Source organism: Aquarana catesbeiana, linkage group LG01 (genome assembly GCF_042186555.1).
Source record: "Aquarana catesbeiana isolate 2022-GZ linkage group LG01, ASM4218655v1, whole genome shotgun sequence".
In the NCBI taxonomy this organism is placed as follows: Eukaryota; Metazoa; Chordata; class Amphibia; order Anura; family Ranidae; genus Aquarana; species Aquarana catesbeiana.
In genome coordinates, this window is record NC_133324.1 from 348,193,234 (window position 1) to 348,205,908 (window position 12,675).

Below are 12,675 nucleotides of genomic sequence, written 5' to 3' on the forward strand. Positions count from 1 at the left end.
TGCATTGATAGGCAGCACTGAGATACTTTATTCATAAATACAATTGCATCTCTTGCAATCAGATTAGGAGATTATATTTTGGAAACAGAGATGGAATTAATATTTACATATTTTAACTATTGATCAAAATGTGGTTTACCATGTGTGGCATTTCAATAAAATGGGTTGTTGACTACAGATCAGTTATCCCTATCAGATGAAAATGATCTTTTATTGAAGCATGTATGGTCACCATAGTCCAAGAAAAACACCATTGACCCTGTATAATATTTTTCCTCCGCCACAACCTATCTACTTGTATCAATTAAAACCTTCAATATTTATCGTTCGTTGCTTGGTCATGCCATTTTTGGCATGCTCAGTCGATGCCTAATTCGATCATTTTGTCTAATTGGACCTGATCATTCGGTTTTATCAACTCATGCATGGTTAGGTACAAACAACCACTATGTATGTGTACAAACTGCAATTAAGATGTATAACAAAAATGAGATGGGTGCATTCTAGTGATGGATGTGCCTCCCCTGGGGATCTGGTGATAAGTGGTGGTTGGTCAGGAATGTGCTTCCACTGGGGATCTGGTGATGACAGGTGGTGGTTGGTGAGGGATATGCCTCCCCTGGGGATCTGGTGATAACAAGTAATACTTGGTGAGGGATGTGCCTCCCTGGGGATCTGGTGATGGCAGGTGATGGATGTGCCTCCCCTGAGGATCTGGTGATAACAAGTGGTGGTTGGTGAGGGATATGCCTCCCCTGGGGATCTAGTGATGACAGGTGGTGGTTGGTGAGGGATATGTCTCCCCCGGGGATCTGGTGATGACAGGTGGTGTTTGGTGATGGATGTACCTCCCCTGGGGACATGGTGATGACAGGTGGTGTTTGGTGATGGATGTGCCTCCCCTGGGGATCTAGTGATGACAGGTGGTGGCTGGTGATGAATGTACAGTCCCGGGGACAGTGGCGGCCCGTCCATAGGGGGCACACGGGTGCCGCCCCCCCCCCCACCACCACCACCGCCACCAACCCCCGCCCCCCAGCAGTAAAAAAATTTTTTTAAAGTGCACTGTGTTCGGGTGCCGGACACAGTGCACTATGGGAAGCGCCACGTCAATGCAATCACGAGATTGCAGGTGAGGCGCTTCATTTGCAGGATTTTTACCTGCTTTGTGGCGCATTCCATCACGCCGAACAACTTCCTGCTTTGTTCTTCGAGGTAAGACCTTACTTCCGGTTTCCCTGTGCCAGAGGGAAACCGGAAGTGACGTCAGAAGCTCTGTGGAACGTACAGCCCGAGCAGAGCTGGTAAGTAGGGCTCTAAGGCTGCAAAATAGGTGAAGTGCGAACGACATGCTTGGAGCTCACAGTCTGTTACCTGTCACCTGATTGGCTGAAACTAGAGGCGCCGCTATTGGACGCCTATCAGGAGGAGAGGACAGGGGATGAGGCAGGAGAGGAGACGCATGAAGGACCCCGCTCATCGCCATCACCCGCCGCCCCACAGACACAGGGTAAGTGCCGGGTAGATGGCGAGCGGAGCGGGGGGCACACTGGTAGCATTTGATGGGCACACTGGCAGCATTTGATGGGCACACTGGCAGAATATGATGGGCAGTTGGGCACACTGGCAGCATTTAATGGGCACACTGGCAGCATATGATGGGCAGTTGGACACACTGGTAGCATTTGATGGACACACTGGCAGCATATGATGGGCAGTTGGGCACATTGGCAGCATTTAATGGGCAGTTGGGCACACTGGCAGCATTTGGGCACACTGGCAGCATATGACAGGCAGTTGGGCACACTGGCAGCATTTAATGGGCACACTGGCAACATTTGATGGGCACACTGGAAGCATATGATATGCAGTTGGGCACACTGGCAGCATTTAATGGGCACACTGGCATTTGATGGGCATACTGGCAGCATATGATGGGCAGTTGGGCACACTGACTGCGTTTGATGGCACAGTGGCTGCGTTTGATGGCACAGTGGCAGCGTTTAATGGCACAGTGGCAGCATTTGATGGGCACAGTGACAGCGTTTCGCACAGTAGCTGCATTTGATGGGCACAGTGGCTGCATTTGATGGCACAGTGGCTGCGTTTGATGGGCACAGTGGCTGCGTTTGATGGCACAGTGGCTGCAATTGATGTGTTTTTTTTTTTTTTTTTTTTCTAAATTTTTTCAGTTTTTTTGACCCCCCCCAACAATTTTGAGCACCAGCCGCCACTGACCATTAGTGAACTGGAGACATAAAAATACTGCGTATTGAACTGACCCTTTTGACATCTTCAACAACTGTAAGTGCAGACGGGTACATAACATCAATGAATAATTTGCAAGGGATTCTGCTGTAAAAACTCTGCATAGTTTATTTTTCTATGTTTAAATAGATATTTTTTTTCTGTTATAGATTTTTTTTCCGAATACAAAATAATAATAATAATAATATTGAGGAAGAAGAAAAAAAAAAAACAATTCTTAAAACTTTTCACAACACACAGCCAAGTCTGCCTAGTAACACGCTAACTTTGCCCCTTATGTGCAGGGAGTGCAGCCTGTAAAGTGTTGCATTTTATTTAAACTCACAATCACACACATAAAAATGCAATAACTTAAAGTTTCCCTCAAAAAAGACTAGAATATGTCTTCAGCTTCATTAGATGGGTGCAGAGAAAGTGGAATGAAGAGCACCCCTGAATTGGACAGGCTCAGCCAGTCCCAGATAACTAAATATGGTTTATTTGTCAGCGTGGGCATAAGTAGGTAGATGTGTTATGTAACTTAAAGAATAATCTACATTCTTAAAAATGTCTATATTGCAGACAGGATTGCCAAGTCATCCCTTTGATTGCTTGGATATAAAACTTAAGCCCCTTTCACAATGACGCAGTGTAGCTTCACTGCACCGCAAGTGTAGCGCAGTGTACCCGTAGGTTCCCTGCACTTTCCCATAGAATTCTATTATGTCCTGTGGTTTCAAGAAAGCGCACCAAAAGTCCTGCATGCAGAAGTTCTGAAAGTGTAAAAGTGTACCAAAGTGTACCAAAACCGAGGAAATAATAGAACTCTATGGGAAAGCGCAGCTAACTCGCACCAAACCCGCAGATACACTGCACTTTACTCGCAGTGCGGTCAAAAAACACCACATCAGTGTAAAAGGGGCCTTGATTTATAACTAGGTAAATGTTAAGACATTAAACGCAAAAACAAAACTGTAATATATTGCAGCCTACCAGTTCTTAAAATGGTTGTAAAGCCTTAAGGTTTTTCACCTTAATGCATTACCAGTCCCCTCCTTTTTCTTACCTGAGCCCGATCCGATCCAGCGATGTGCACGTGTGCAGCGGCTCCGGCCGCTGTCGCTCTCCTTATTGGACAGATTGATAGCAACAGTAGCCATTGGTTAATCAAAAGCTGTGACACGGGAGCTGGGGTGCGGGGCCGAGTCCTGCTGTCTGTGTCAATGGACACAGGGTGGGGGCACCCGATGAAGAGGAGGGGCCTGAAACGCCAGTGGGGGACCCCAGAAGAAGAGGATCGGGGCTGCTCTGTGCAAAACCATTGCATAGAGCAGGTAGGTATAGGCATGTTTGTTATTTAAAAAAAAACAACAATTGAGAGTTTACAACCACTTTAGACGTGGTGGCTGCATTCGTCTTCTTTTTTTGGGGGCTTTTTTCCCATTATTTTTACCAGGTGATCTGGCCAGTAACAAACTTCCTGTCAGTCTGTCTAGTAGGGTAGTGTAATGCCGCGTACACACGACCGGACTTTACGGCAGACTTTGTCCGGCGGACTTTACGACGGACTTTCCAAATGAACGGACTTGCCTACACACGCTCAACCAAAGTCCGACGGATTCCTACGTGATGACGTACGACCGGACTAAAACAAGGAAGTTCATAGCCAGTAGCCAATAGCTGCCCTAGCGTGGCTTTTTGTCCATCGGACTAGCATACAGACGAGCGGACTTTTCGTCCAGACTCGAGCCTGTCGGACAGATTTAAAACATGTTTCAAATCTAAGTCCGTCAAAGTTTTGAGAAAACAAAGTCCGCTGGAGCCCACACACGATCGAATTGTCTGACGGACTCCGGTACGCCGGACCAAGTATGCCGGAAAGTCTGATCGTGTGTACGCGGCATTAGATGCCCTAGAAGATTTGGATGGACTTGACTAGCAAATTAACGCTGAACTCCAGCTAACACTTTATAAGCAGTTACAACAATATTTTTTTTTTCTTTTAGGATAAAGTGCATGAAAGCTTACATTGTAAGCCCCCCTGCCAGTGGTATATGTTTGGTCATAATCCTCTAACTGCTACTTTTGTTGGACAGCTTGGTCTGTTAAAGGAAGCTGTAAAATAACAGACTTACTGGCTGGATCACCAGGCAAAAATAAAGGGGGAAAAAAAAAACTAATACAAAGACCACATCTTAGAATTGGTATGCTGCAATAAAATACATTTTAGTTTTTGGGTTTAATATCACTTTAACTGAAGCTAATTAACCACAGAACCTCTTGTAGCTTAGATTCGCCAGTAATTAAAGATATGATTTGGAAACCTGGGTTGCATGGCAGTAAAATCAACTTTGTAAATAGTATGTAAGTATTACATTCTTTGCCCCTTATGTCTATACAAACTTTTGAAGAATCCACTGTGCCAAACTGCCAATGGGATATGTTCCTGTTTTGCTTGTTGCCCTATAGAGAGCTGAACTGTAGATGTGTTTGTATAAAGAAGCTATGTCTAAGGAATGCTTCCCATTGATCATCGGCAAGGCCATTTTTTTTAACATCTCTCAGCTTTTACCATTTTCCAACATGCCAACAAGCAAAATTTGATTATTTTTTGGGGGGGTACAACAGATGCTTCAAGAGTTTTTACATGCAGTAAGGATCAAGGAAGGCAATAAATACCATATACAGCCTTGAAAAAATGGTCAGTGAAGGTCAAGATCTTCATGAATCCTTGCTCTGGTACAGAGAACACACAGAGCATGGCATAGGAAATGTTTTTAACATATTGGTTAAATGAAATATTAGGGGGATAATAAACTATTGAAAGGTACATGTATATCAAGTTGAAGTCAAAACAATGATGTGTAAATTGTTATGAAATATAATGGAGGGGCATTAAATCTTTTTAGGGCCTCCATGGTGCACATTAGGGGCTTTTGATCATAAGAATCATATTTTCAGGGATAGGTCAGTCTCCTGAATGAGAGTAACACCTTCAGAGTTGGGTTTCAGTCTTTTCATTGGAGAATCACAGGAAGAGCTCAGCTCCAGACCCCGTGTCTCCCCCTGTACCCAGCACATCCGCCCCAGTGCCCCCTCCTGTAGCATTCAGCAGTTTCTCATATCTAGCTCTCCAGCCATCCCTCTCTCGGGTCACCCGAACCACTTCCTGTTGAAGTTGCTGTAGCTGGCGAGACAGCTGACACTTCTCGGTCTCCAGGACATGGCGCTGCTGTACCCGCTTGTATCGACAGGACTGGGCATACCCTCTGTTTTTCAAAGTGCGTCTGCGCTGTTTTAGCCGCAAAGCCTCTTCTTTACTGAAGCCACGGAGCTGGCGATTTAATTCCCGCACTGACATTCCAACCAGTTGTTCATCAGAAAAACGTTCAGATAGGGGAGACAGCTGTAATGTAAGACAAGAGAAATGTTAAGCTCCTAGAAAACAGCATAATTCTTTGAAGTTTTTTTGGGTTACCATAAACTGTGAAATTATCTAATGGTGCCATACGTGGGGTAGGTCTAAAGTTGCACAAATTGCTGACCTGCCTGTTCAATATCCACTTTTATATTAAATGGTTAGACAAGAAAATCCATATGTATTGTGATTAGCTTGTGTGTGTGTGTGTGTGTGTGTGTGTGTGTGTGTGTGAACCATGTTTATTGCCAGTTGTCTGGATCTATCAGATCTATCAGATGTTGCCACACACAGATTTGTACAAACCTATGATAGACAGGAATGTCTGACCCTATCCAAGTCAAATCATTGATCTAACGTGTAGGCCAGCTTTAAAGTGTTACTAAACCCAGGACCCTGCATTCATTATATCTGGTCTCCCACTGTACACAGAACATGGAAATGCAATCATTTTAGTAAATATAAACTGCTAAATACCCTTTCACATCAGCAGTTTATAGCTGTCTTGTGACTTCTATCAGTGTCTGGTTAAAGCTTGTAGAAGGAGTTTGCGCTGGCTGTCCTATCAGGATGCAGGATGCAGGACCCCTGACCCTCTTTCTGGACAGTGCTAATTGGCCCTGTGCTGATCACATGCACTCTCCAAAGCAGAAAAAAAACTCTCTAACAATACACACCAAACTGAGCATGTGCAGCCTGACTCTATTTACTCTGTCTTATCCTGACATGTTTTGCAATGTAAGAAGGGGAGGATCTGTGCATACAGGATCATACAGCTTTTTTACACAATGCAGAGGAATAACCCCTTAGGTTCCACAGTAAGTATAACAAGCATGCTTTACTGCATATATGGACTGATTTTACTGTTGTGGATTTAGAAACACTTTAATGTTTATTGAACATACACAATAGCGATTATATATGAATGCTACATTTTATCTGTACTTTATGTAAATTAGCTATTCAGACTGAAAAAAATACTTATGTAGTATCACATTTGGAAAATGTGTAACAAGAGATTATGGGCTCCATTCAAAGAACCAGATTGCATGCGGTAAGTAGTTGTCCAGACACATTTTCCCTAAATATCGCATGCGATCCTGAAACTGTCAAGTCACTATACTTTACCGCAAAATGCTGAAAGCGCTCCGTAAATACCACATGAACAGGCTTTAAACTCAATTCACAGAAGCAAAGAAATAATTAAATGCATGCGGTAATTAAGTAGTGATCAAGGAAAGCGGTATTTAGAGACTGTGTACTGGTTGTGAAGGAGTCATGTCCTTAACAACCAATGAGTCATTAGCTGTCAGCGGGATTCCAACTGCAGGCAATGAAAAAATGAAGAATGGCGTGAGGTCGCTCCCTCCCAATCCTTACCAGGTCCAATGAATTTTAAAGGGAATTGCCACACCAAAATTTTTAAAAAAATGGCATGGGGTCCCCCCCAAAATCCATACCAGACCCTTATCCAAGCATGCAGCCCAGTAGGTCAGGAAAGGGGGGGGACAAGCGAGTGCTTGTCACCATGTTGATGGGGACAAGTACTTCTTCCCCACAACCCTGGCTGGTGGTTGTGGGGGTCTTATCGGAATCTGGAAACCCTCTTTAACAAGAGGCACCCAGACCCCCCCCCCCCCCCCCCATGTGAATTAACCAAAGAGGCAGCTTTTGACAAGTGTTTTATTTAAAAAAAAAGTCCCTCAGTGTAGATCCACCGCCGACCCGAAAACAAAACAAAAAAGCTCCGCTCCCATCGAAGGCTCCCGCCATCTGACACGTCGAAAGTGGTTCTAAAGCTTCATCTTTTTTCATATATTTCACGTCCATGTGGTACAAACATCCCTATTCCTTGTTTATTTTTGCCCCGAATTTATTTTTTAATGTTTTTGCCATACCGATTGTAGCCTCTTCCTCCTTTAATTCCTGGCAGCTTCTGGTCCCTAGAAGCACAGCTGAGGGTCAGGGGGGATCAAGATGCTTCCTTTAGTAAACCATTCCCTCCCCAATGTCCTTTCTATAGCTGTGCCCAAACAGGCATGCTGCCAGATGCCATACTCACTCCCAGTGGTGGATGGTGCTCCATTTTTTGAACAAACAAGCCACCTTCCACTCCCGCCACCGGGCAAACAAACCAAACAACACCCCCCCTCCCACAGTCCTAGTACTACTCACCCCCTGGACGTGGCTGCTCTGAGTCTCAAGCCGGGGCTGATACTGGCTCTATACATGGTTAATTCTTCAGGTATCCCGTCCCAGCCATGGGCTGGCTATGGACTCCCTCATAAGACTGGCAGTGGAGCCTCTCACCCCCCTGGGGTTCCTGCCCATTGCACTGCAGGCAGAGCTCCCTTCTGCCACAACCGAGGCTCAGAGAAAGGACAGTTCCGGGAAAAGAATGGGATATGAGGCTCCCAGGATCCCTGCTCAGTGCCGCCTGCTTCCCCCTGTGTCTCCCTCAAATTTGGTTGCTTTTCCTCTCGGCCAATCGGGTACTACGATCCACTTCCTGATTGGTCGGGAGGAGAAGCAGGAAGAAAATAGGGAATTTTAATTCACTATTGTTACACAACTGGGTGGGCTCAGGGCGCAGTCCTCTGTGCCCCAAGCCCACCCTTTTTTTAAGCCAATGGGAGCCTCTGGCTCTAATAATGTGCTTAAAAAAAAAAACAAAAAAAAAAACATTGAAATCAATGCGTTCGGCACCCTGCATGTAGATTAGGGGCCAGACGCATGGATTAGGGGGGCGGCGCCCCTGTGCCCCTAATGGATGGGCCGCCACTGCTCATTCCGAAGCTACACAATTACTCACATCAGAGGATTCTGTCCAGGCCTCTAAGACCTTATACAACCCACCGCAGGATCTGCATAATAAGGTCATGGGAGACAGGGCAGCTACAGCAATTCCTCCCATGTCCTGTACCACCTTGCCTAGGAATTCGTCCCTGCAAAGGGCCCTTTAGATCAGCACCGTAGGAGACTACATCAGCTCTGGAGTATCTCACTCCAATGCCCCATCTACCTGGGCCCCCCCACACACTGACATTTATATGGGCACTAACTACACCCATGGCATCACTAAAAGAGGCTCTACTCTAAAAGGGGAGCTAACACCTACAATAATTACAACTTTCCCCTTACAATACTATAATGGTAACAGAGCCATCTAGTTGCAGGCAAGCCTGCGAACACGGTCTCTATGTTGGGGAAGACGCTAGTCATTGTGAGCCAGTCTAAAGTAAAGATCACCTTTTAATTTCTGAACTGAGAGAAAGATACGTAACCGATTTGTTATGTAAACCATAGCACAGGCTGGCTGGCCTATTTTAAATTGATGTTTGCCACATACATGATAAGGTATTTTTGTATAGATTCACAGAACAAAATGTCATTTTTGTGTGCCTCGGATTTTATGAAACGTCCACTTATTCTTTATAGCTTTAAATTCATATTTGATTATAAAGTATGTATTCTATAAATATTTTTAGTATTGCCGTGATATTGCACTGTTTAGCAAGCCAGAGGTCTGGCAGAATAACATAATGATTCATACTCAGCGATTTGGTTTCTTTGTGGAATTGTCACAGTTTTATCATCAGTGACAGAAATGAGAAATTACCAGTGTGATTTGTTGTTTTTGGTTTCCAAGCTACTATGTGCATGATTTAGGACCACTATCACAAAAATATTGTACTCTGGTAAATGAATTCAGCTTCCTCAAGTAATGATAGACTTCAGTATATGAATTCCTATTTATTTGGCACGCGTATATGCGTATATATATATATATATATATATATATATATATATATATATATATATATATATATATATATATATATATATATATATATATATATATATATAAATTTTTTTTTTTTCCCTCCATATGCAAACCAAGCTGTCCAGTAAAAATGATAGTCACACAGGGCTGGACAGACTATAACACTTCAAAGGGTACTTGAGCGGTTTTTTAAAAGGCGATTTGAGTAGGTTCCTGCTGTTGTCAGTCAAATACTGTGAGGAGGGATCTATGGATGAAAACAGCCCAGCTTGGGCGCACACCCATACCAGTGCCCCCTCAGCAGCCGGCTTGCTAAGGAGGCATCCAGAGAAGAGGAGGAGCAGAGAGCGCTGAAAAGGATTTAAGGAACTGCTTTGCGCAATACCATTGCACAGAGCAGGTAATATAACATCTTTTTTATTTTACTGTTAAAAGAAAAATCCACTTTAAACCATATGAATAAAAGGTGACTGCTTTAATTGCCCCTGGTAGTGTTCCATAGTTTATCTTTATTACCAACTTACATCTGTCCAGCTTGGTAAAATGTAATTATCCGTATGTTGTATTTGAAGGGCCACTGGGGATGTGGAATGCCACTGTAATAGCCTGCACTATATACAGTGATAGCCAAAATTCCTGGCTGGGTCCTGCTTAAGCAGCTTCCTCACTAAACACTGGACACAGGGGGTTACTTGCTCAGCAGTGCTGCCACTCGAAAATGCCTTGTAATTTGTTCAGTAAATATAAGGAGTTTCTTGATTGGCTGAAGGTATATTGTGACGCCATTTATCCCTCCTCTCCTCCTCATCCAATTAGAGAATGCCATGGCTGTCAGTCACTGGCTCTCTGCTCTGCCCCTCCAGTGCTCACTGGAGCGCTCAGCTGTGCAAGGGCGGGAGGGGCTGGCTCAGTCTCCCAGGGGCTCGCTGAGAGGCTGAGCCAGCTGCCAATCCAGGCTGCAGGGTGGCGCCTGACTGTAAAGTCGGGATCGATCTATCGCCTGAACCAGCTGAGTGAAGTCATCCAAGAGCGGGCTTTAGCCCACTCTCGGATGAAAACTGGTAACAGAAGTGCAGCACCCAGCAACCCAGTGTGATATGTTCAGGGCCGCTGATACGGCAGTACAGCCAGCTCTCCTGTACTGGGCCCAAGCCCCATCATTTCAGAAGAGGGGCCCGTGCACCTGCAGGTGAGGAGAACCAGCTGTATTGCCTCATGACACCTGTGGATCCCCTGCAGCGCTGCCAGCTTTCTCCCTACGGCAGCTCTGCAGGGACAGGGGAATCGTTTCTACATACTTGCAAAGTGTCCAGATTTGGAGCAGAGGGAGAGAGCTGCAGAGTCCTTGCCTGTGCCTTTGCTGGGTCCTGATACTCCCCCTCCATCTCCCCGCCCACAGTTTTATCTCTTGTCAGCGTGATGAAGGAGCAGGAAGCTTGCTTCACCTAATCCTTGAGTCCTAACCCTTGCTTTTCTCCACCCAGACAGTGCTCTGTGTTCACTGTGAACTCCAGTGCTGGCTGCAGGGTTTGGATGGAGCAGTGCGTCTGCTGGAGGAGGAGTGTGTGTGTGTGTGGGGGGGGGGGGGGTTGCTGCTGTGATACTGGAGTGAAACAACAGAAACTACAGGATTTTGGTGAGAGGTTGAATATGCCAAAGCCAGCCTAGAACTACAGGTAGATAGACACAAGCTAAATACACCTCTCCCTCTAGCTGACAGACATTTCTGTCCAGCCATTTCTATATGCCACCCCTAGGGCCCCATTTACACCTTGTGTAGCGGGAACACACGTTCCTGTTCGCATTTTTTTTTTTTTTTTTTGCTTGTTTTTCGCACATAGGGGAGCCCATTCACTTGAATTGGCTGCCGTATGTGTGACAAACACTTCATAGAGCAGGCATGTCCAAAGTTCAGCCTGCGGGCCAATTGCGGCCGTGTTCCGGTTTAATGTGGCCCCCCTGGTAATTTAGATATATATATCTTTTGTGGTCCCCAGGGCCACAAAAGATATATACTGTATTGGGGGCGGGACGATCGCAGTCAGATTACATACAGGAGAATCTCCTTTTTACTCGGCGGCGTCTGTAATAGGAAGTCCCGTCTCTTGGGCTGCCATTGGACGACTGTTCTGTCTATCATAGGAGGCGGGACTTTGTATTAAAGAGGCCGCTGAGTAAACAGGAGATTCTCCTGTATGTAATCTATTGGAGCTCATCCCATCCCCCTCCCTGTCCCCTCCAAGGCTGCAAATGGGCATTGATCAGGCTGCACTGATGGCAATAGTGAGGCTGCATTCATGGCACATGTGAGGCTGCATTCATGGCAATGGTAAGGCTGCATTCATGTCAATGATAAGGCTACATTCATGGCAATGGTAAGGCTGCGTTCATGGCAATCCCGCAACCCCGCCTGCCCCAATGTGTATTAACCAAAAAAACAAGTTTAGTGTACAAAAACACAGGAGGCAGCTTTTGACAAGTGCTTTGTTAAAAAAAAAATTCCCTCAGTGTAGATCCAACGTCAATTATGATGCCCGCCACTGCCGACCCGAAAAAAAAAAAATAGCTTCACTTCCAGCAAAGGCTCCCGCCATCTGACATATCTAAAGTGGTTCTAAAGCTTCATCTTTTTCATATATTTCACGTCCATGTGGTAAAAACATTCCTTGTTTATTTTTGTCCCAAATTTATTTTTTTTATTTTTTTGCCATACCGATTGTATTCTCTTCATCCTTTACTTCCTGGCAGCTTCTGGTCCCTGGAAGCACGGCTTAGGGTCAGGGGGGATCAAGATGGTTCCTTTAGTATACATTCCCTCCCCAATGTCCCTTCTATAGCTGTGCCCAAACAGGCATGCTGCCAGATGCCATACTCATTCCCAGTGGTGGTTGGTGCTCCATTTTTTGAGCAAACAAACCACTTGCCACCCCCACAGTCCCAGTACAGTGGACGCGGCTGCTCTTGAGTCTGAAAACCAGGGCTGATACTGGCTCCATACATGGTTAATTCTTCAGGTTTCCCATCTTGGCCCTAGGCTTGTTATGGGCTACCCAATAAGACTGGCAGTGGAGCCTCTCACTCTCCGGTGTCCCTGCCCATGGCACTGTAGGCTGAAGCCCTCTGGATGTCGTCCTCTACTCACTCTGGGGGGGGTCCCTGCCTGGTCCACAGGCTCAGGGAAAAGACGGCTCTGGGAAAAGAATGGAATATAAGGCTGCCAGGATCC

The 12,675-nt window shown here is 45.4% G+C and overlaps 1 protein-coding gene across 1 annotated transcript in view; it reads right to left on the reverse strand.

The window, feature by feature from the left end:
- Window positions 1–1,652: 1,652 nt before the first annotated feature.
- Window positions 1,653–12,675, reverse strand: part of NRL (neural retina leucine zipper) — a 48,349-nt gene continuing 37,326 nt past the window's right edge. Inside the window, exon 3 of the mRNA XM_073632275.1 lies at window positions 1,653–5,653. Within this exon, the coding sequence (XP_073488376.1) occupies window positions 5,276–5,653 (378 nt within the window). The 3' untranslated portion in view covers window positions 1,653–5,275. The remainder of the gene's footprint in view (window positions 5,654–12,675) is intronic.